Source organism: Callorhinus ursinus, unplaced genomic scaffold (genome assembly GCF_003265705.2).
Source record: "Callorhinus ursinus isolate GAN/ISIS: 27379988/994484 unplaced genomic scaffold, GSC_fseal_2.0 scaffold7, whole genome shotgun sequence".
In the NCBI taxonomy this organism is placed as follows: domain Eukaryota; kingdom Metazoa; phylum Chordata; class Mammalia; order Carnivora; family Otariidae; genus Callorhinus; species Callorhinus ursinus.
Genome location: NW_027397069.1, coordinates 5,510,466 through 5,536,449, shown reverse-complemented (window position 1 = coordinate 5,536,449; position 25,984 = coordinate 5,510,466). Strand labels below are relative to the sequence as shown.

General features: G+C 39.8%; 1 protein-coding gene across 3 annotated transcripts in view; it reads right to left on the bottom strand.

Annotated features, from left to right (window-relative positions):
• The window catches only part of NALCN (sodium leak channel, non-selective), a 308,717-nt gene that overhangs the window by 173,680 nt on the left and 109,053 nt on the right, over positions 1 to 25,984 (bottom strand). For all 3 annotated transcript variants that reach the window (XM_025874689.2, XM_025874690.2, XM_073894331.1), the window contains exons 10-11: positions 22,030 to 22,116; positions 3,735 to 3,866 (exon numbers count right to left, since the gene is read on the bottom strand). In XM_025874689.2, the coding sequence (XP_025730474.2) occupies positions 3,735 to 3,866; positions 22,030 to 22,116 (219 nt within the window). The remainder of the gene's footprint in view (positions 1 to 3,734; positions 3,867 to 22,029; positions 22,117 to 25,984) is intronic.

Below are 25,984 nucleotides of genomic sequence, written 5' to 3'. Positions count from 1 at the left end.
TATGGTGATTAACATAACATAATAAAAGAAAAGAAAAAAAAAAAAAGAAAGACTTTCTGCTTCAAACACATAGCTGCCATAGAAAAACAGGAAACCAAAGAGACATCCTGGAGTTCTAAACAAGGTAAACCTGTCTCCTGACCAGAAATGCTGTTCTTCATTGCTTACTTCATTGCGCTAACTCTCCCATCAATTTTTGACTTTCTTAAAAGAGGAATTTTGTTAAAATTGTTAAGCTTCTGTGCATAACACTGTGCTGATAAGGTTCTGTTAAACATACAGTCTAATGGATACACCTATATATTTATATATTTTTATATAACAATAGAAAAGTACTGTTTAAGTTTTATTACTTAAGAGAATGAGAATATCCATTTAAAAATATAATTATGTTCATTATAAAAATGTGATTTTATGTATCCTATTACTAACAATGTTTTATCTTAGATCAGAATTAAAAATGTGAACTCTTACAAAAGAAAGTAAATTTACCTTTTTACATTTATACATAGCCAAAAAAACAAAGAAAAGTTTTTCCTGTTTCTTAACTAATTTTAAATTTAGGTTAGTTAGTCCAAAGTAGCAAAACTGGTCTCCAGCTACACAACAGAAGCTAAGCAGCTTAATTTATGCTTAAAGGATGTTTTTTAGACTGCAAGTTGATTCTAATGGGTAGAGTAGTTTATTTTGGATTTTTGAGGTTATCCTGGAATATGTGGGAACTCAAGAAATTACTTCTTTGAAAGCTCAGGGCCATTTGTGATCTTTTTTAAAAATAAACTTTCCAAAATATTATATTATGCTATTGCCTTAAATACTGAATCATGATAGCCCATACACTCGAATTTCTCCAGCTATTTTAAGAATTAAATGGGATAATGAAGCCCTTTAAAATACTTGGCAACATAATAGAATCTCCCCCAAATGGCAGCTATTCTTGTTGTTAGTATTAGTATATTTGTATTTAACACATAAAGATGTTAGTTGACATACTCTCTGTTTCTATAGCTTAAACCAACGTTGAGCCCATTGCTTATTTTTATAAATACAGTTTTACTGGAACACCACCATTCTGAGCCCACACTCATTTTGTACATCGTTTTTGCACAACAATGGTAGAGTTGAGTAGCTGAGATAAAGAGCATGTGGCCTGAAAAGCCTATGATGTTTATTATCTGGCTCTTTAAGAAAAACTTTGCTGACTTATCCCTGTTCACTGAATCTGTTTCCTATGTCCTTGCCTCAGCTGATTCTGTCCCAAATGCATGCCTTCCTCCACAGCGCTTTCCAGAAGGGGAGGCTCTGCTCCAGTATCCCACATGGCCCATGTAGGATAGCATAGGGATGAGGAAGAGATGCCCTGTCTCTTACTCCTCAACACTCCTTTGAGGTGTACTCCATCAGGTTAAGATACGTCTCATCTGACACTCCCTGTGGCTGCCGTCTATTAATCTCTCCATCAGTCCTTCCTATATGCCCCTGCCTATGCTCCTTCCCCAAGAACGGGCCTCACACTGAATGATTTCAATACCACTGTGAAGATTTCAGCCAACATCTTAGTCTGATAGCTCCCTGACATTTTGCCTTGACTCCATCATTATGTTTGAGCCAATCACATCCATATAACACTCCATATTTTATATTTAGTTATCCAGAATTATTCTGAAATCCTAAATCCTGGGTCCCACTTTCCTTATAACCTGCAGCTCATTGACAGATACTTGAAGGGGGCAGAGTGTAATGTTCCTCCAGGAAGCTCCCAACTATCTTAATGTTAATGGCTTGTTAGAAGGAAAAACAACCTTCACTTGACAATGGCAAGGTCTTTGGTATCCTGGGAGTCTTCTTTAACATAAGAAAATCCTTTTGAAACCTCCCTTTTCCTTACCTCCCCAACCCCATAGTATCTAATCAGCCAGCCCTCATAACCCCGGGGCAGCAGCTCTTTCTGCCCATGGGCCCTGTCCCCACGCTTTAATAAAACCATCATTTTGCACCAAAACAAACAAATGAACAAAACCCAAAAAACCAAAACCAAAACAAAAAACCTTACCTTCTCTACCTCTCTCAGCTCCACCAGCCTGGAAAATCACCAGAGCTGGCTCAGTCTAAGTGTTGCCTTTCTCCCCTTTATGCAAGGCCTAAAAAAGGCACAGACCTGTCTAAATTGGTATCATTATGAATTTGTAGCCTCAAAATTCAGCTGGGTCTTCAGGATTGGAATTGATGTATCTTTGATTTGCTTTTTTTTTGCATTCTTCACAGTGTCCACACCTTCCCATTTTATAGTCTTGTTATCAGGCTGGATATAGACCTTGCTTTCTACTTCAGACAGCAATCACTTGACTGGGATTCCTTCAATGTTCGATCCTTGCTTTAGAAATTCACCTGCAAAAATTACTATTGCTCCATGTTTCCCTGTGCTTTTAATGACAACCCAATCTTTGTGTGCTGAGTCTGCAGCAAAATTATACCCATTTTTCAAGTGTCAGGCTCGATATAATGTCTTCATGAGCTCCTGTCATTGGTACTCCACAGCATAAAACACTTATTGTTTACTGTCTATATTTCTTGCTAAACTATAAGCTCCATATACCACATAGCAATTAGGGAGCATAACATCACAGTAGAAGTTTAATATAAATGATATTTTGTTACAGGCAACAAACCTCCATGAAGAGGGGAATTCATAAGTGACTCCTTAAAAGCTTCTTGATACCCACATAGATGCTAACATTCAATAGGTATATGCCATCAGTTCTTTTTCTGAAAAGTTTATGTGTGGGTGGATTGAATTTTTATTAACCAAATCCATTTTTAAATGTACTGGAGGAATTCTGGATATCTTAGAAAACTCAACTATATGGCAAATTGATTTTTTTTTTTTACATGGAAAATGCTTTTATAATAAAAATAGTCAAATTACTATTTTTGTTTTTTTAAGTTTACTTTTTCATATATTGGATTTCTTAAAGTGTAGTTCAGCTGTATATGCATACCTCATTTAAAAGATAAATGGATTTCTAAAGAGTTATATGTCAATCAATTTTCCATAAATATGTAATCACTGAATTCTGAGATGTATTTTAGAAATAATTTTTCACAATAAGAAAGTGGTCTCTGGATGTCATTAAAATATTTAAGAATCAACTAATAACAAAGTTAACTCAGTCAATAAGAAGTACTATTCCAAAACTCTAGTATGGTATGTAGGGTGCTAGAAGATGCCTATTTAATCATTAAACGTACCTGCTCCTGACTTGGTATCTTCAGTGCAGGTGGTAACACCTCTGTTTCTAGCACAGAAGTTATTGTATTACCTTTTCCAATTTCCCTCCTGCCCTCTCTTTGGTCTTGTTGAACTGACTTGCTTACTTACAATCTTCTGAATCTGTGCTTGCTTACACTTAGTAGGAAACAGACTAACACAACGTGAAAAAGGGAGAGAAAATGAGAGGTGGATAGGAAAATAGCAAGCTCAAAAGGGTAATAGCGGGGGCAAAGGAGTTACCTTGGCAATGTGACATGGTGGGGAAGTCACTCAGTCTGAGGGCGACAGAAAATGAGCCAGGCAACACAGTGACCAAAGAAACATTTAAGAAGCAGACAATGAATCAGCTTTGGTCAAAGTCAAGTAATTAAGGGACTGATGTTAATTTTCACATTTCTAAAAGGCACCACCTGGGGTTCACCTTTACCTTGAACACTGATCTGCCCCTGAGGGGGCTGCTTACCTCTGCGAGGTAGAACTCGTCATACTGCCGTCTGAAGCTCTCTCCTTTGTGGTAGTTGCTCGCGGCTACTATCACATCCACAGTCACCATGCTCAGAATGAACATGTGGAACACTGACGACCGCATCATTTGCTGAGGAGGCAAAACAGATACACTCTCAACAAAGACAGAAACCGCTCTAGGAAGTTACCCCAACTTTATAGAGAGGAAAATGGAGGCTCAGCAGAGTTAAATAACTTTCCCACTGTCACACAAGTATTGCAGGTGGACCCATAATTTGGACCCAAGTCTACTGCCTCCACTGAGGTGAAATAATTAGGCATTCAAAAATAATGACTGTTATTATGATGGCTAGCATGTATTCAATGCTTACAATGTTCCAGGCCATTCTATAAGTATGTTATTTACTTTATCTCTTTTCATCTCCACTGTAGCCCTACACAGTAGGATATATTCCTCAGTTTTTCCAGTGAGTTCAGAGAGATTAAGTCATTTGTCCAAGATCACACAGCAAGTACACAGTAGAAGCAGGCTCCATACCCAAGGCTGTTGAAGTCCCTCCATGGTGGGGTAGACAGTATATAAAAGGAGAGAGTACAGGCTGAAGGCCTCGGGCAGCAAAAAAAGGAGAGAGAAGCTGGCCTATGGACAGGACCTGAGTGCATAACAACGAACCACTAAATCACATCCCTTGGCACCAACTGCCCAGAGACTAGCGCCACCACGCATGGAGGCCTTGTTTCTTCTTGGCACGTAGGGGCACGGATCCTTCCATTTGATCTGACCTGAGAATTCTTCAATTTTGGCAACTAAAAGCACCTGACTAAAGTAGAACCTGGGTATGGGAAAAGAAAAACAGGGCTGCCTCCTCTGGGCCGCTGTCTCATGCATTCACGCATGTGACTTCACACAGTCTTCCATACCCTGCACTTGTCACTGAGGATGTGGGCTCAGAGCCAAAGTGCATGGAGCGGTGATTCCGCCACATACAAGTTCTGCAGCCCTGGGCAAGTTAGCTAAGGCTTTCTGAGCTTCCGTTTCCTCATCAGTAAAGTAGAAATAACAGTGGCCACTCCAAAAGTTGTTACCATTTTAAGTGAGTCAATATTTGTAAAGCGCTTAGAGCAGTGCTTGCATATTATACGGGTTCTACAAAGATTTGCAATAAAAAATAAGTGCAATTCTGTGAATCCAGGCATTTTTTTTTCTGTCCAGAAATGGGAGATTAATTGCCCAAGGTCAAAGAATTAATTATGCGGTGTATTTGACGGAGTCTAGGACCAAGGGAGATAAATAAAGGTGGTAAGATCTAATAATTTGAGAGATGTCGGAGCTATTGGAAAAGCAGGTATTTAGTAAGGGTCTGTGTATGGAAGCGTTACATCCATGTGCCTTTGACTTTATAGGTAATACAAAATCAAATCCCAGGATTGCCAATCAACCTATTTAAAGGCACACGAATTTGCTTGCAGAAACTGACCTTCATAAGACAGATAAGCAAATCAGCCGGCACATTTCTACTCTCATTAGAATTTGTATTGTTATTTGGTCTCTCTTGAATTGTGAGAGTTACATTCCATAACTATTATTCCTTTTCTATACTCTTTTCAACATAATGTTATATTAAAAATATTTCAACAGACTTCTACTTTATCTGCATGACAGAAAAGCCACAACTTTCTCTATTTTCCTTAGCTGTGGATTTGTGTCTTAAGTAAACTGTTATTACTGAAAGATCCAAACAAAGCTTTTAGCCACAGCTGTCAAAAAACTTTTAAATTGGTTTTGTAACTGCCACAGCTTCGCTTTGGTGTTGTCATTATAATTAGGTTGTTTTTTGTCTGAATGTCTACATGTCCCTGTTGGTACAGAGTCACTAAAATAATCACTTACAATGGATTTTGATACACTATAATCACCACGGCTTAGCTTTCTCCAAAGTAATAACTTTCAAATATTAAATAAGAATTAAGGTGACCAGTATGTGCAGTAGCTAAATCTGAATATTAGAACCAGTAACTCTAGCTTTGAAGTGAGAGCTAGTGACATGGTCCACTTCAGCTCAATTCAATCCAACCCATGTTGGCTGGCTGTCGGTTTCCTTAATTAAGCAGAGGGCTAGAAACATCACATTTAGACTCATGCTTACATCTATAGGACAGTACAAATTTATACCCTTCGATTTTTTATTTTATTTTATTTTTTAAAGATTTTATTTATTTATTTGACAGAGAGAGACACAGCGAGAGAGGGAACACAAGCAGGGGGAGCGAGAGAGGGAGAAGCAGGCTTCCTGTTGAGCAGGGAGCCCGATGTGGGGCTCGAACAGAGGACCCCGGGATCATGACCTGAGCCGAAGGCAGACACTTAATGACTGAGCCACCCAGGCGCCCCTCCTTTTACATTAATTTTTATAAAAAAATAAAAAATTGGGGCACCTGGGTGGCTCAGTCATTAAGTGTCTGCCTTCGGCTCAGGTCATGATCCTGGGGTCCTGGGATCGAGCCTCGCATTGGGCTCCCTGCTCAGCAGGAGGCCTGCCTCTCCCTCTCCCACTCCCCCTGCTTGTGTTCCCTCTCTCGCTCTCTCTCTGTCAAATAAATAAATAAAAAATCTTAAAAAAAATTAATGTAAAGGAAAATGTTACATTGAGTCAGTTCCACAAAATATTATATAACTTGAGATTTTTCAGAATTATTTAACATGGATGTGGATATATATATAAACCTATAAACACACATATGCATGTTTGTGTATGTATATGTATACATTTAGGTATATATTTCTATATATAACATAAAACTCTTTGGATCCTGCATACACATTCAACTTTTTATGGTTCCCTTCAATTGCAATATCATTTTGGTTTATATTTTAAAAAAATCAGATAAGTTTTACATATATTTTTAGTTTGGCTCTGATCCAAGAAAAACCAATTGTATGTGACAGTTGGAATTACCAAAATACAAAGAAAAGACTATAACAGAACCATCCCCAAGGCAGCAGTATGTGTCAGGAATGCTCAGGAGCCTTAACTACTCAAAGTGTGGTCCCCGGACCAGGAGTTTCCTGGGAGCGTATTAGAAATGCAAACCATAAGAGACTCTTAATCTCAGGAAACAAAATGAGGGTTGCGGGGGGGGGGGGGGGGGGGGGGGATGGGGTGGCTGTGTGATGGGCACTGGGGAGGGTACGTGCTATGGTGAGCTCTGTGTATTGTGTAAGACTGATGAATCACAGACCTGTACCCCCGAAACAAGTAATACATTATATATTAATAAAAAAAAAAGAAATGCAGGTTTTTCAGGCCCAATCCTAGACCTACTGAATCAGAATCTGCATTTTTAACAAGGTCACCAATAAATTAATGTGCATATTAAAGTGTGAGAGGCTCTGTTGTAGAGGACACTTCTTGAGTAGCAGTTTAAACTGGGTGACCTATAAATTTTTTCACAAATTCACAATTTCATGACTCTGAAAGTCTATAACCACTGAAGAGAATAGAACAATACTTGCTGGAATATTAAGGTAATATGTTAGGATACACCACCACAAAATGAATGCCTACCTTCCCCCCACTCTTCAACTCCAAGATTAAAACCCAACTAAACCAGGTTCATGAAGAACAAAGTATGTGTTGGCTTTTCAATCATTTGGGGCAAGTTTTATGAAGACCCATCACAGACTCTTTCATAAAGTCAAGTGATGTCTAGAATCTGGAAAAGGCAAGAAAATTGTTTCTTCCCTAGACCTCCAAAAGTAAGCCAGTCTTCCTGAGACCTTCATTTTAGCCAGCTGAAATTCATTTTGGAGTTCTGACCTACACAACTATAAATAATATGTTGTTGTAAGTCAATAAGTTTGCGTTAATGTGTTACAGCAGAATAGGAATCTAATAGAAATATTGTTCGTGATTTTGACATACTCCAGTTCAATCATCTCCTCCGAAACCTGACTGCATACAGCACTAGCGCTACAAAATTCTACCTCACCAAAGGGCTCCACCCAAGGTGATATGCCAGTAGGGGTCTCTGTAAACTTTATTACTACAAATGTAAACTCATTATGGCAACTAAGGTTTACACCTTACTTTGTTTTAGAACGTGTAATAAGACAATGGGTCTGCAGCATGATACTGAATCTCAACTCAAGCAGAAGAAGGAGAAAGGTCACTTTTCTTTTATTAGTTCTGAGTCCTATCGTGAAAGGAATGTTCTCAAGAGACTGTGAAGTCTACACCAAATATAGATAGGGATCCTCACTCAATTCAAATTGACACCAAGATGTATTATCAAAACAAGACCACCATTTGAGTGCTTGGTTTGTGGCAAGTTTCCTTCCAAGCATATTGCGTGCTGATGTAAAAATATCATTTAATCAACAACCCTGTGTGATAGATGTTTTGTTATCTCCTTTCACATATGAAGAAAGGACAAGGTAAGGATAAGCAGACTTCCAAACTCATAGAGTTAGAGAGTAGTCTCATATGTTTTGGGGCACCTGGGTGGCTCAGTCATTAAGCATCTGCCTTTAGCTCAGGTCATGATCCCAGTGTCCTGGGATCAAGCCCCGCATAGGGCTCCCTGCTCCGCAGGAAGCCTGCTTCTCCCTCTCCCACTCCCCCTGCTTGTGTTCCCTCTCTCGTTGTGTCTCTCTCTGTCAAATAAATAAATCTTTTTTTTTAAAAAAAGAAAGTAGTCTCATATGTTTTGAGTCCAAAGTAGGTGCTCTTTTGCCTTCTAACAGGCAGTCAAAATGCTTCTGACACTGTTCTATGTATTAAAGAAGAAAGAACAGCAGCTCCTTCACTAAGTGTTTGTGAGTAAATAGAGGGAACAAGTTTGTGAACCTTGTATTTGAAAGCTGAAGATGACCTGTTCCTCACAGAAGGGGGTAAAGTCTCCAGGGTGGGGAAAAAATATCAGTTTGAAGGCAGGCTGAGCTGAGTTCAAATCTTGACTCCGTGCATGATTTCACCTCTCTGTGACTTAGTGTTTGTATATGAGAAATGAATTTGAGAGCACCTACATCTCTAGGTGGTAACATGAATAGAAATGAGACTATTTAATATACAGTCTAACACATAGCCAACATCTTGCATTCAGGACTCTTATTATCATTACTACTGTATTTGAAAACTCTCTAGGCATTTAAAGGTAGAGAGAGAATCAGTTGCTTGTGGGGAAGGTAAGAAGGTACAATATGAGAAATCAAGCCAAAGAGATAATTAATCCTGAGAGGGACCGTGAAGGTGTATAGACTTTTAGAAAGGTCTTATGCTGTCCCATTTTTAGCTTGAGGGCTTCACTGGAGTTATTTCTATTAATTTGTTCAGTAATTTTGCCTATAAAACACTGCCTTAAAGATTCTGAAGACCCTGTAGGCAAACATCCAACAGATCAAAACTATGGAGGCCACAATGAGGATAAATTAAGATAATGAATAGTACAGCTCAGAAATCAAATCTTTCTTTAAATTGCTGCTTGAGAGAAAATATCCTACCTTGGTAAACAAATTTCATGCACTGTACATTGTATCAACCATGTACTAAAGACTTTTAATTAGACCTCAAAATAAACATATTTGGAGAACAATGCAATTACACAATGATATTCTCAGAAACCATCTTGCATATGCAGCCATGAGCATAAGAACAAGAACACAGTGTTAAAGACCAAGTACAAAAACCTAAAATACATCTCTCATGTGCAAGTGGTGCATCTTCCATTTCCCGTATTTAGAAGACATCTGGTATATGTTACTTCTATAATCAATATATAAAATAATGCTGTCTGATATAGAGAATTGTTAGAAAGCAAATATATTTATAACAAGATTGAAAACAGAACCAGTAGATGTCCTGAGAAACTCTGCCTTTCCCATCTGCCTGCCCCTGGAGAGCCAGAGGATAGATGGAAATCTACAAGTAACTTTCCTCGAAGGTAATGAGAATCTGTGATATCCGTGAATAGGTCAAGCCCTGACTGGGTTGCTCTCTTTCCTGGACAGTAAGCTGGGGGACTTCCCAAACATGGAAGTCAAATTGTAGAAAGAAGGAAGAGGAGGTTCCTAAGGTATTTTCATCTCTTGGCCAGCATGAGACTATCTTTCACTCTACTCTGCAAGAGTAAGGTTAGAGGTTAAATCGTAAATTGCCACACAAGTATTTATTACTGTTATTAATATTTTTCAAACGCCAGCTCCACTGTGTAACGCAAACAAGATTTTAACGAAAAGTAAATGCATGCCCAGTGGAAAAGAAGTGCCACTAAGAAGGACCGACTATTAGGCTAGTAAGTCAGTGAGTCACATTTCTTCTAGCCTGTGCGGCAGAGCCAGAATAGCACCTACCTCCCCGCAGCCACAGCCTCGGCAGCACCCTCCCACTCTGACTCTGGACTTAGCCACGTGACTTGTTTTGGTAGCAAGACAATGGCAGAGATGATGTGAACAGAGATTCAGAAAATAGTTGGGGGTTGAGACTTATTCTTGCAGCTCGTTGGACCATCACACTGACATTCTAGGCAGGCTTGCTGCATGGAACCCATGGGCCCCGCCATCCCCTTTACCCCGAGAGTCAGCCATGGCCCAGAAGCAGAGATGCTAGCTGATGAGCTAGCTGAGGATGCTGGTTGACTGCAAATAGAGGACGAGCCCGGCTGGGATCAGCTGAGCCACAAATTCATGAGCAAAAATCAGTGTCTGTTTTATAAGCTATTAAGTTTTAGGGGTGGCTTGTTGTATAACCAATACACCCACCAAGCCTGTTTCCTCACTCCGGGCACAGAGCTAAATGACATTACTTAGCCTGTTAGCCTCGACATGGGGCAGTAAGAGTGGTTCTCATCACCAGAATGGAATGGAAGTGATGTGTCATTTTGAAAGGGACAATTAAGAAAGGGGGTGCCTTCTCCAAGCTCTTTCTCTCTTCTCCTCTATAGTGATCTTGGAAACTAGGTCCTTCAGATGGGATTATCAAAAATTTTACTCTCTCTCTCTCTCTATACATATATATGCCATCGTGATTGAAGGTGGTTGGGGAACACAGTTGGTCCCACATGTGGTGTGCTGGAGCTGGAATTGTGTACATCTGTCCCCAACTTCATGTTCAGTGTCATGTTGCTAACTTCAAATTGGCCATAGTGGGCACACCATGGAAATGAGCAAAAGCTACCAGTCAGAACTCTCCCACTTCAAGATGGTTATTAAACACTGTAAACATTTGCAAGCACAGCACTGCCCCACGCCCAGCTGCCCCAGCTCTCTGGCACCTCCTTGTTACTCTAGGCTGGATGACATACATATCATCCCATTCTGATACCTAGAGACCCATCATGACTCATAATGCCAAGGGCACTCACATAGACCCTCTCACTCTTGATCCTATTTTTAGATGTATTAATGTGAAGTAAGTAAAACAAATCAGGACATTTGAGTTCAAGTAATTTTTTTTCTTTTTTTGAGAGAGAGAGAGAGAGATGGGGGCAGAGGGAGAGGGAGAGAGAGAATCTTAAGCAGACTCCATGTCCAACACAGAGCCCAACACGGGCCTTGATCTCACAACCCTGAGATCATGACCTGAGCCAAAATCACGAGTGGGATGCTTAACGAACTGAGCCACCCAGGTGCCTCTCAGGTGCTATAATCTTCTATCTGTATATTCCAAGGAGCTGCACCATTCAGCCTTGGGCACAACAGGACCCAGAGTGATGACTGGCCAATGAGGCTACTGCACATATTCCAGCAATTAGCCTCCAGCGTGACCATCCCTTCCTCAGATCCTCTGATTCTGACTTAGAGTCGATTATAAGTGAAATGCCAGACTGCAGGTGCTAACATTTTCTACTTTCTCACTAGCGTTCAATAGGCCATAGAGTTACCAGCTAATCTCACCAGATTTTGACAAACAGTGCTTTCTTAGTCTTAGTCATCAGTATTGTTGTGAGTTTCTCTTTGTCTTCATGAGTACTTTAGTGAGAAGTTAGGAAGGTCCACAGCAAGGCTGCTAGACAGGGGACCTTACACTATGATGATTTTAAGGTCTTTGGACACTTCAGTCGACATTCCCGTAGCTAATTAAAATGTCTATATGTAGAATCACTTCAAATTTACCCATATGTTTATTTTTATTTTTAATATTAACTGGTGGACAAGTGAACATAAAACTTTTGTTTTAAACTCAAGAGGGGAATCACACATTTGAAAATGAAATTAAATAGCAGTCATTTTCAACAAATTTTAGATCTGACACAGTGAAGGGCTTAGGTTGTTACACTTGATGAACACAGAGTTAAACAAGAACTTTTGAACGAGATAGTATCTTCAAGTGGGTGATTCATTTTGACATACTTAAATTATTGAGGAAAGAGAGAAAAACAAATTTGAGGGGTTGAAAAAACAGGCAGGAACTATACTATGAAATGACACGTTTTTTTACTCTGTCCAAACCAGTCATCAGCTGTAGGGCATGGAGGGAGTCACACTGCTCCTCCAAACCCTTCAACTGCACTAATTGTGCTGAAGATGGAGATAAATAAATAGCAATTTCAAACCTTAGCTGAAGACTTTAAGGAGGGCTGCATATTTAACCCCAGAAATCAAGGCTCGGAAGAAGAACAACGTAGCCTTCATTTTTTCCAAAGGTGACAATGTAACAAATATTTGATGGAAATTCATCTCCCAAGACTGTATTATGAATGCCTGACGTAAGTTGGTAAATGTCTCCTGGTTAATATAGATGTAAATATTGAAGAGTCATGGGATTTATTCAAACTAGAAGATGAAAATATACAACAATATAGGAATTTAGTTTGGGATAATCTGAAACGCAAATAATTTTAAGATGTTCTGAATATTTCTTCCAGTGAGGCCCCAAAATCAAAGACACCAAACCATTTAATCAACAGAAGATAGATAAACAAAAATAGTATTAATTTTATCTTATTTTTATCATGTCTGGTCTCTATTCTAAATATAATTATTATTTGAAATGCATATATATTCTATTTGTATATATAAATATGTAGAATATATATTTAAATATATATGTATATAAATACATAAAATATATATACTTATATATATTTTATATATATATACTATATATATATATTTATATATATAAAATGTTTAGAACTGAAAAGTTACACAATCAGCTCTCTAGTTAATTTGGCCATAACTGGTTTCAAGACCATAACAGGTCTCTTTCAATTAGCTTTTTAACTACCTTCTTATACCTTTGGTTTGTGCTCTTTTGGCTCTAGATATTTTATTCTTCCTGTTCTTAATTCCCATTCCAGGTTCTTATAGAATACTTTTTATTCCTTTTTTCCCCCCAAAACTTTTCCTCCAAGCCAGCCGTTTTATGTTCTACTCTTAGAGACAAAGATGGGAGTGTGTGTGCACACACCAGTGTCCAGGAGGGGTATCACGGGCCTCCGCCTAATAGGAGGGTGAGAATTTGTGTCTGCTGTGTGTGAGGTGGTGTAGTTCTGTACATGAAAGCATATATATGTGTACACTCACATATAATCCCCCAAATATTTGCCAAGCACTTATCATGTGAAAGCTATAATGGAAGCAACCGGAAGTAGAGAAGAAAATGACCGAACTGAATAGAGGCGTCAGAGATCAATCACTGCACTGAGGAAGTTTAGTTTGCCCTGATTTTGAAGGTAGGGCCATTAGGTTGGGATGGAGGGGGGATAATTCAAAGAAACTGAAAAGACTGAATTAACGACAGAATTGTGGACAAGTCAGGCTCAGGGAGGATGATGGGGGTGCATCCTAGTTCTGCAGAGGCAGGAAAAGCCCGTTTCTACGTGGGAATGGGTCAGGGAGAGGTGTGTTTGATTTTTCAAGATGAGAGGGGCAACACGCTCATGAGAACAAGTGGGCGCAGGTCTGTTGGGACTCTTCGGGACACTCCTGAGATGCAGAAACAGGGCCGGAGCAAGGGGGTGAGGTCAGACTACAGGTGTGCATGAACACAGGCTTCCTGGACGTGCACAGGGTACTCTGAGGCAGGGGACAGTTGGAAGAATGTGCACACAGTAATGACAGTCATTTCCACGCCCTTGTGACAACTGCATCCCACACACTGTGCTAAACATTTTATGTGCATCATTTCCAATCCTTATAAACCCCCAAGAGATGTCATTATCCCCATTTTTCAAGTCAGCAAACCGAGGCTCTGGGAGATTTAGCAAATCGTCCCAGGTTCTCCTGGGCCAGTCTCAGCCGGGCCACACCATCTCATCACCTTGGTCTGTAAGCACAGCAGAGGTTTGCTTGTGGATGGAAGCTAAATTCTCCTGGGTTCAATCAATTCTTGAGATTGTCTGCCAGTTCCTGGGAAGGTTCATTAACAAGACAGACGTCTGAGAAGTGCCTCGCATGTCACTTTATCACTTGAAATACACACATCACACAGTCCACCTCCCCCAATCTTTGCCTTCAATGGAAATGTTCTCAGAAAGCATTAAAACACTAGAGTAATAATTTTGCCGTCATTTGACCTACTTATGGTTAGAGCCTATTACCTCTGTTCTTGACAGATGGAGGCACAGGATGCTACAGAGAGAAACGGAGCTCGAGCATGCTGGGTCTCATGCATACTTTCATTTTCTTGTCAGTGATTTTCTCTGCAGTAATAGATTACTGGGTGTGTTTGGGAAGATGGCTCAACTGTGCGGCCACATCTGTCAAATTGTCAAGAGACGAAAACGCCTACCTGAGAGGCAGGAGAAAAATGGCTTGTCACAGCACAGCTGGGGACCCATTTAACAGAACTTTTTATCATGCAAGAGAGTGACCTCTTGGTGCAGCTGTTGCTTAGGCTAAAATAGAGTTTAAACAGCTAAGTAACTGGTTGATGGGAAAAGAGTCAACTATAACTTTTCCCTTTTCTGAGATGCACACACTAAAGACACTTTCTAAATGGTCTTGGTAGTATCGCCTAAGAGAACTGCACCGTCACCTGAAGAGGCAAGAGCTGCAGAGTGTGCATCCAGAGGCCAAGCACTAATATTTCAGACGTATCTTTCTAATATCTCAGTGTCTTCTCAGTTAGACAGAAGTGATACGCCCTTTTAGAATTGCACAGAATTTCTGAAAATCGTTTGAAAAAATCAACAGGTAAATGGGCTTACTTACAGAATGAATAAGCAATCTACAGAAAGTATAAGTGGCCTGTGAATCTATACAGAAAATGCTCAACTTCTACAGATTGTAAACCAGGGAGATCTAAATTGAATGTATCTTCACACCATCAGGTGTAAAAGTCTGCTAACATCAGCTGTAGACAGGATGCAAAACGCTGATAAATTGTTACAAGTTGCCGCTAGGAGTAAAAAGTGCCATCTTCCTAGTCAGTAACCAGCTACGTGACCTTCACCAAATTACTTAAGCTCTCTGTGCCTCATTTGTTCCACAGAGGTCACAACAGGTCACAGGGAGCCTCTGCTCCCTCCACAGAGGTCACAATAGCACCTACAACTGTGGCACGTGTGAGCACAAAATAATTGAACACCTGGAACACACAGTGTGGCTGACACAGAGGGGGTGGTCCACAAATGTGAGCTGTTATTATTTCCAACGGTGGATATAGAGGTATCCTTCCCATCTGTGTCTCCACATTATTTCATAATCTTTTTACTGCAAGGAAGGGATTGAATATTATATTGTGAAATGGCTCTAATTTACAAACTATTCACTTATAAATACAAAGAAATTAGGTGGTGTTTCTTCGAAGGAACTATCCTATACAAGGTGATTTGAACTTCAGGTCAGACCATAGTGGTCTCTTTGGCCCTTAAAAGACTTCTCAAGCCCTGCAAGACTTCGAAGTTTAGTAGGGAACCTGTCCCTGAGTAATAACTCCTGAGGTCAAGTCCCACTACTCATATGACCAAAAAGTTACGTCCCTCTCCACCCGCTCCATGAAGCTCCCAGGAGTGTTCAGCAGTAGCTCTTGCAGACAGAGACTAGGCTCTTGCAGACAGAGACTCCTTAATCAGAAGGGACTAAGAAGGGAAAATTACTTTGGGTTCCTACTGTAGGAATACTTTGCTTAAGTGAACTTGCTGCTTCCATTCCATTCCCATGACCAGCTGCCTCTGGCCAATCTCCCATTTGGGGAGGTCTACTATGAAACTATAGTCTCCCAGCCTCACACGCATCTTTGGATGTTTCCTTGGTGAGTCTCTTTAGAGCTCTTGAATGAGAGTTCACCAAACTCAGTTGCAAACAGCCATATTTGGGCACTGTGTAAGAAACAGAATAAAGCCAGCCTTCAAGGAGAAAAACAGAGGCAGATGCATAGACAGAAACAAAGATGAGAAATTATGTGTCAGCCCACAGAGAGCAAGAGAAAGACAAAGAAAGCATAGCTGCCTGGCAGGTCTGACTATACTCAAAGGCTCCCTGTGAGCCTAAGATCTGTTCCTTGCAACCAAACAATTCTTGAGTGGGACATAAATACTCACTCAATCCTCACAGTAGAGGAAGGAGGCACTATCCCTATTTTACAGAAATATGCCCAAGGTCTTACTAATTAATAGCAGAGCTGAAATATGTCTGTCCCCAGAGCCAACTCTCTAAGAGGCTACAATATGGTGATTTACTCTCCTACTGGAACAATGCTGTGCTGCATGTTTCTTCATGGAGTGAAGTAAGGATGTCTGTGGTTGGCGAGGCAGGGGGGAGAGGTAAGGGAGTCAGGAGTCATGTGCTGGAGGCAGCTGTAGCACAAAAAGAAAAGGAAACCAGGTCTAGGGCTTGGGTCATCCCTATTCTCAGGCTTTTCCTTGTCACTTGGAGCTATCTTGTTCCCATAATAAGGGCCAATGGCAGGAAGGGGTGGGACCCCAGATGATGAGCATATCAGCAGTGCACAGGGAAGAAGAGAAAAAAGCAGAGAGACATTCTAGGCAGGACAGAGGTGGAGGGAAGGGGTGTTTCAGGGCCTATAGGAGGTTTGCTTATTTGTCCTTAGGTTAGGAATGAATTTATAAGGAGTTGCATAGATCTCCTGTGGCTAAGTTCCTTAGTAAACATGGTATGAATTTCATTAATAACTGGCTAAACATGAAAAATGTCCTAGTAAAATTAAGTTAATGAAGTTAACGCGAAGTTAATCAACTAAAAAGTTCAACAAGTGTTACCACAGAGTTCATCACTCACAGCCTAGAAAGTCTTGCTCTGAACTTATGGTTTTGCAATTAAATTTAAGAGCATATGCATTTTCATTTATTATGAAAACAGAAAAGACCACCCTAAGGGTGCCAAATTGAATCCTTTTCCTGAATGCCTGTGTAGACTCCCGATATGGTTATAATTATAGTTATGATTACACTTAAAAATTGTGTCTCAGAACACAGAGTAGATATTGTAGACTTTTTAGTTGCAGACCAAAGGTGCCTATTTTTTCTTCTACCACTGGCTCTATAGAGCCTATCACTCTGTAGAAGAGTAAGAAGACCTCTGAGTTTCCTAACTCATCTGATAGCTCCATAATCAGCTATGGAATAATCTTCCATAATCAGAGGGAGCAGAGATACCACAATGATTGCAACATTGGAAATGAGGGAAAATATGTGTGTGTGTATGTAGCTATGTAGGGAAACAATAAAAAAAACTAATCTTGTTGCTCAGATCCTATCACTGCTCAATGGAATATATAAAATCTTAATAGATTTATTGCTGCAAGGTAAAAAAAAATGTGTGTGTATATATATGCATATATATTTTTACATTGCGGGAATACATATGCATATCTATCTATCTATCTATCCATCTTTTAGATACATGCATACATACAGAGAGAGAGAGAGAGAGAGAGAGAGAGAAACAATTATACATCTAACACCCAGGATCAGAGAAGCATCAGTCCCACCATGATTTAGTTTAACTGTAGTAGGGAAGATTAAGCCACATCAATCTACCTTATTTTATTAAAGTAGTTAATTACTTATGGTTGGCAGGAAAGACATGTAGATGTTCACACCAATAAAAGAGACTAGGATACAGAAAACAGAACAGAAAGCAAAAATATAAGAAATAATACCAATGAAGAGAGTAAGCAAATCCAAAGCAATGTCACCTGAAACAAGGACAGAGATGGTTTTTAAATGTCCTTCACTTATAAAGGCATTCAAACCAGTTTCCATTTATGTTGAGTTGGTGGTTTTAAAATTTTGAAATTTTGAAAACATAAAATTTATGGAAAGACTATTTTGGAGTAATTGAAATTTATGCACAACTTACTACTATACCATCATTGTGAACTGAAGTCATATTTATGGCAACTTATTTCATGGGTTACCTATTTTATCAGAGCAGTAGGATATTGGGGTTTTTGGGTAGAATATTCTGTGTTTTAAACTTGGGGTCAAATTTTAAAACAAAGTTCCACTCTCAGGACAACATCAACCATTCCTTTAATACTCAGATGGGGACTCTGGATGACCAGTTTCCCAACTCTCAAATATTTATTCATACCTCATTTTTCTGATTTATTTCAGTGATGGCAAAATTACTGAGTCAATTTAATTATAGCTATTTATATGCTTCATTCCAATAAGTTTGACTTTTTTGGTTGAGATAGGAATTGGTTTTGGTTCTTTTCAACTACGTTATTCCTAAATCTACATTTCTAAATTCCTACCTATTTATTTCGCATGCTGAAGAACTTAAAAAGAATTCAGACAGCCTTGGGAAATAACAGAAGTCATGGCTAGGTCCTGTTGAGCCTCTGTCACCATGTTCGAGAAGATATAGGCTGACAAAAGCATCCAACATTATCCAACTTTGATGGGTACTTTCTACAAACAAATCTCAATGTACTGCTTGTTTTAGACTTAGAAATAAACACTTGTATAGAAATAGTGTTATTGCCATCATCCACTCAATTTCTGGTCCCCTATAACAAGACCAAGAGGACAAATAGAGCTGCTTCTATATGAGAAGACAAACGAGTACTTGCACAAGCCAGGAAGGTTCTACGTCCTTCTTTCACTTTCTTGTTCTCTTGTTTGGTAAACACCAGTTGAGTCTCTTCCATGTGTCAGGAATCATTCTGGCAGTGACCATGACTGCTGTGGTCCCTACTGCCACTGAGTTTCCTCTGGTTGGAGAAACAGACTTTAAATAATGAATTATACCATTTTAATTTATTTTATGAAAATTATGACGAACACAAAAGAAAAGCATAGGATGATGTGGAAATATGCAACCAGGGGAGCTGATCCCCTATTCTCTGAGGCTGAGGAAGGCTTCCTTAAGGAAGTGACTTCTGAGCTGAATTTGGGTGGGACAGGAGAGTGTTCCAGAAAGAAGAAACACGGAAAAATGACAGTGCCTCGTGGAAGCAGAAATGCTGTTTTTGTAAGAGATACACAGAGTAAATGCAGGAGTAACGGGTCTTAGAAGAACTGGCTCTTATTGTTGACCTCTAGGCCACCTCTGGAAGGGGGTAAGGGAGGATAAGCTGGAAGGAATTTAAAGCAAATACTTATGTTTTAATGTCATTTCTATGGTTTAATGTATGTTTTATGTAATATCACATTTTGCCCATTTTAAAAATAAAAAGAAGTGATATATTCTACTGTTTGTCCTTGAGGGTGAGAGATCATTATAGTTCTAGACAGGAGTGAGTGGATGATTCAGATGAAAATTTCCTTGTTACCTAGCTTTAGATGGCATTAATCATTAGTAAAAGCCAATGAGTATTTCATGACCGTTTTATTTTAAATATTTTTTCTTTACTTAATTCTTTCTCTTTTAATTAATTGATGAGTGGTTAATCAATTTTTCACTCAGACATGAAAATGTACTCTCTCTATTCACAGCTCATGCTCACTACAAACAGATCAATCCCTTGGCCATCTCACTTTGCATCTGTACTCGTTCACATCGGCTCTTCTGGAAAGCTTGATTTAGAACCAAACATGTAAAAGCTGAGTTGAACAAACGTCAGACTTTATTCACCTTCATTTCAAACCATATGTATCATCATTCATAAAACTTATCAAGCATGCCACCATATTCACAAACATGTCTAATATGCAGGTCTCTTGGATGCCACACTGACATAATTCTAGCCTAACATCTACCCACCTCTCCACTGACCTTCATTTTCCTATAACCCTGTACAGTTCTGTCTCTTCATTACACTCTCCTGGTCATTTATCTCTTGCCATCTCAAATCTCTGTGATAAAGAAGCTAACTTGCTTTCTAATTCCAGATTGCAACCTTGAGGCATCTATTCACAAGTATTTTATATAGGTATTAAAGATTTATTTTATTTATTCATTGAGAGAGAGAGAGAGTGAGAGAATGAACAGGGGGGAGGGTCAAAGGGAGAGGGAGAAGCAGACTCCCCGCTGAGCAGGGAGCTCCATGTGGGGCTCGATCCCAGGACCCTGAGATCATGACCTGAGCTGAAGGCAGGCGCTTAACCGACCGAGCCACCCAGGCGCCCTTTGATACCTTTTAAGCAATGTATTCAGGGCCCCAGTCAGACTCTGATTTGGTACTCATAGCAGGCCTGATTATTTCTATTACAAACTCATGTTTCCTTGGCATATTTTTTTTTCCCCACTGGATAAAGCATGGGACTAGAAACCGGAAGACCCAGGTGTAGGTCCTGGCTTCTCCATTTGGTTGAGGTGGAACTTTAGCTCACCCAGGCCCTCTGGATCTCCACCTCCTCATCTACGAAGGCTGAGGGAGCATGCTGGTCTTTCTCCATCACTGGGCTGTACCGAGTGAGGGTCTTCCCTGACCTGGTTGAGGAGGAGTGAGGACTCCAAAATGTATATTCCCCTAGCATCCGGCATTACTTCTTTGAAATCCTCATTACTCTTGCAATTGCTAGTTCAATGCTGGTTTTTGTCCACCCACCCTGAAGTACCCCTTCAGTAAGCTCCACGAGGGCAGGGGCTGTGCTTTTCTTGGTCGGGACTCTCTGAGCATCAGTAAATAGCAGCCGATGGATTACTGAGTGAGTGAAAGTGCATTTTGGGCAAGAAGCTACAACTGCTGTCATTGTTATTACCGCCAGTAGCAATGGTAATACTAGAAGTAGTTGTAGGAGTTGACTACTAGGACTGTCACATCCAATAGCCACAGCATAATATTAGGTATCATCAATATTCACTGTAAACTCTTCCTCGCCATTCCTTTAACTGATAGGAACAAATCACTATATGATTAAAAGGCCATATGAATGTAGCTCCCTGTAATGGTTCAGAGTACAATATTTTGCTTCTCATGTAGTAATCTTTGAAATGCACAATGAGCCCCCACCTAGAGAATGACCCAAAAGAAAGAAAGAAGGTGTGTTCTAATCCTGAAGCAGATGACAAAGCCTTTCTGAATTTTGGGGACGGACATAAGCAACTATAAAAATCAGTCCCTTGTGAGAAGAGGATTTGTAACTGAAAACCAGAGGGAAGAAAATAAAATTCTCCAGGAGGAAGAGTCAATTTTCAGTCCCTAGGATGGCGTGGCTTGACTTTTCACCCTTATAAAGAGTAGGGAAATGGACAGAGTGAAAGGTGGAGTGGGAGGGATGCTGCTTTTGGAAAGGTGATATGGTTCTGAATAAGTATTATTGATATTTAGGGGCGAGGAGGGGGGCAAAGCACGAGAAGGTGCCAGTGCAGTCCACTTAAAGCAAAGAAGGAGTTTATTGGGTTTTAAGTAAAGCTCAGGCAGTCCAAAAATCTGCAGGCCCGAAACCCGATGGGACATCCCCTGATCACTTCCCAGGACCTTGGAACCCACGTGCAATCCCAGAGCCTTGTGTTTGCTGCAGGTGCACCTGTTAGGGAAGCAGCTCTATTATGTCACATTGCTCAGCTTGCAGATGCCGAACAGACTACCTCTTAAAGATATTCCTTCCCAGGTACTTGGTAAGGTACTCATTTAAGTGAATCGTGACTGTGACTGCCCTCCCTTAAATAATTCAGGCCTTTGTAGAATACTTTTGTAACATCCAATATGACAACAAAATTCTTCACTGATTTAATACTGTTGGCATGATGTTATTACTTGTGTGCCTTCATTCACTTGAAATTGACCAAATCCTTGCCGTGTATCTAAAAAAATAAATAAATAAATAAAAGGTGGGTCCTTTTATGACACACGGAATGGTGTCAAATACTGTCCCTGACCCCAGGACGATAAACTTGGACAGACCTAGAGTTTGGAGAGCAGTGGACTTCCTTGTATAAAATAGAAGTCACAGACCTTTTTTGCTGGGTGAGTTTTAAAAACGGTACTGTACTGCACCTGGAGGCAGGCTGGGGCGCGTCCCTGGGGCTTGTTGACATCCACAGCTACCAGCTGCCATCCACCGGCGGCATCTTCATGAAACATCTTCAAGACAAAGAGGGAGATGAGTCAGAGACACTTAATACGGAACATCATGAACTCCTACTTTATGTCTCCAGCTTCTACCGTTTTTATGTTATCAAAGATTTGTCTTTTTGTGGATTTATATTTAGAACCTGAGTCATTCCAATTATGTTCACTGGAACACAGAAAACTTAAGTGAATAATAATCATAATAATAATGGCAATCGCTAGCCTGCATTTACTAAGCATTTGCTATGCATCAGGTTCTGTTTTACATGTGCTTTGCATATAATTGCCCAAATATTCTTCTCAACAAGACTTGATAGGAGGCATTTTATCCCCAATATATTGGGGATTATTCCATATTAGACCTGGGGAAAAAAATAAAAATTAGAATTCCAAAGCATTATGTCTGGTGTGTTTTTGACTGGGAGTGGTGAATTTTTATCTTTATTTACTGGACATTCCTCACTGAGTCAACAGAAAAATATTCTCAGGATGAATAACAGAAGAACTGTGCATGTGGCACAGGGAAGGAGACTGGTTATTTTAATGGTAGAAGACTGACATATCACTTAGTAGACTCTGTGAGATTATTTTAATGATGCCAAATTAATCTGCTCAGCAAAAATTTTATGTATTTTGTCTTAAATTACATAAGTGACGAAATTCACAATGGTATAGGATACTAAAATCTGATATTCATTGAATGGGATAGCTGGATTGTTGAATGCCTGGGTTATTATCTTACTGCATACTCTACTCCCTCAAAAATTAGTCATCTGTCAATATTACACCCAAATGGAAGACATTTCCCACTTATAAATATTTTATGCTAGTATATTTTCTTTCCAATTCCTTTTGTGTGTGTAGGGCGAGGGGTGTGGTTGAAAGTGAGATAAGGTGGAATTAAGGATTTTTATTTTTCTAAGACACTAACTAGAAGCTAGGTTTATTCCTGTCCAAGACCACAGTTTCACACACATAAGTAAATATTTTCTTTGCCATACTTATTCATGCCCTCACATTAGTCTGTGTTCAAAAGGGTAATTATTGATGGAAATATGAGATAATGCAAAGATCCCATACCTAAGATTCCTGGGAGGAGAGGTAATAGATCATTTGTAGAAAGAAAACTTGTGAGGTGGTGAGGGACAAGTGCCAAAATTCATAGACCTTAATATGTATTTTTTTTATTAGAAAACATTTTTTTTAATGGTTAAACTGGGAATTCTCAACAATGCCAACCTACAAAGATCCACTCAGAAAAATGGTGTATCAGATGTTCATGCGTCCTAGAATCAGTACTTTCCAAAGATTGCACTGAGGGCTCTTTGCCAAGTATGCTACTTATTTCATACTTTCCAACACATACAGAGAGCACCCACTATATGACATTCTACAAAATACTGTTACACATACGCTCAATTTAATTATTTCATGAAGCATTATCCTGACTTATTTTTACATTATACTGTGCTCATCGCAAGTGTAGCTACCGTTTGTCCATATATACCATATAAGTATTTTTAAATGACAAAACGGAGGTGCATATTTGCCCAAAGATTCTTTGATCCAAGATACCAATTACAAACTGTTTCTCTTAGGTGCTATGTACAGGATTCTGATTCCCTTTAGAATGAATTTTGAAAGGTACTCTCAGTGGTAGAATCCAGCACATCCCCATGAATAGGCTCATTCTGAGAATTCATACATTGGTTGAAATGAAAACCTTTTAAAGTGCCTTTTAAAGTTCCTGTCAAAATTCTGGGTGTCTCCTTTTAAGGAGAAAAGACAAAAGCAATCCTGTCAGTCACTAGCTAAAAATCTTCTATACATGCATCCTATCATTGCACAAAGGATCCCTGGGGCATATATTTGCTTTGATCAGTAGCAGACTAATTTTCTCTGTTAAATTATTTTTTTCCAGTTGACCAAAATCAAATGAATCAATTTAATTGTTAGTAAAATTGTTCTCTCAAGGTCACTTCTTTGTATAAAATGAAGTGAAGGAAATGCAGACGTGTTCGATGTCTAATTTCTCTTTAGTCCCCTGAATTATAAGACAACATTTAGATTGGTTAATGTAACAATTATGTGAGGTAGAAAACAGGATATTCAAATCCAGGAATCCTCAGGGCTCAAGTCCTGTCTCTCCATATCCCTCAATATGACCCTAGTGGACCATAATTTGAATATACATACTGATTGCCAGAGCCTGCCTTGAGTCTCTTATCAGTATATATAACAAAAACGAAGACTTTGTGGCCCTAAAGTTGAACAGTTCTTTCAGTTCTTCTCCAGGCAAAGTGAAATAAGCTCATCTCCACCATGAATCAGTGTAGATGGGAAGACCACATGACTGGTGACAGATGTCTGAGGTGAAGCAACTAAGGAGTGAGAATAAAGGTCTAGGCTAGAGAAATGCTAAGTCCAGGACATTTTCTAGTAACACGTCTGTGCCTCCCAACATCCAGCTCTGGGGCAATACCCCTGCCCACATGTGGCAGGGGTAGGTCTATTGTGGACTGATGTAGGCACCATTGTATCACAGATGAATGAGTCTCTTGGCCTTTAACCCAACAGCTAACTGAGCTGGTGGCAACAGTGACCCATGCTAAAAATTATGCAGGTATGAAAGCCACTATCCCCATCAGAGCTCATGCAAACTAATGATTACCACTCTGAAATTTTCCACTTCATTTTCTCTTTGTTTTCCTGTTACATGTTGTATTATGGTCCCCACAAGTCCTTTGGCATTATTTTTTTCTGTAATGTGTTTCGATGCTGTGATTCGAAGGCAGGTTGCTTTGTTATTAAAATTAAAAAAAAAAAACAACCTCCCATTAGTTGGGAACCTCTCATCACTGGTTCTCTTTTGCCTCTGAACCGTCCATATTAGAGCCAATTCCTACTAAACTGCCTAAGATCTCAGAAAGCCCGTTCTTCATCCCGTTAATATGTATAATTTTCCCTCTAAACACACAACCCTCTTGGAAAAGTCAATGGACTCAAAGACACCACCAAGCCCACCAAGCCTGGGACCCCCTTGGCTCTTCTGTGAGGATAATTTAACATAGAACAACTGCAAATGTTCCACATGCTGAAGACTGGCAAGAAGTGTCACCATTACTGAAAAGCTGTGTGCTTTGCAATACAGTCACCACCTTTGTTTTCATTTCCTTAATGCCTACCTGTTTTATTACAATTAGAAACTAATGATTTAGTGTTTTAAACTATTCAATAAGAGGCCCTTGTGCACAGAGTTCTGTCAGATTTTACAAATGTAACAGAACCCCAGGAAATGATGCCCCCCCTTCCCTCAGACACTAAAGCCTCTGGGCCACTCGCCTAGTGGCTGGCGACGGGCTGGGCGGGGCCTGTTGCCAGGCACCCCGAGTGCTGTTCTACCGAGGCTCAGGCTGGAGCTCCAGTTGCCTAGTAACCAGGTCCTCAGCCACAGCATTTTTCTTAATGAAGGTTTTTCACGATCCTCTGTGTGATTACCTCTGCTGAATACCTAGACGCATTACCTCTGAATTACCAACGTAGTCCTCCTGATTAAGTACAATCTTGCATCAAAATCATTTTGCACAACTTTGTTGAACATCCCCTTCGCATTTCACTTTCTATTAGAACTACTGGCTGATTTGGGGGAGCTTCCCAACACTACTTTTTCAGCTGTGGCTTTATAAATACAAATTACTGAATAAGCATGATGTGGTTTCAAAGACATCTTAGGTCATCTCTCAGGAACACTGGATGTAAATTCTGCGCTGAGTTCATAGATCTATGCTCCATTTAGTTCTCAATGTCGATAGCAGAAAACACACCTTCCAGAGGTTGTCACCTGACTTAAAGGACAGACCAGAATGGACCTGGAACTTTA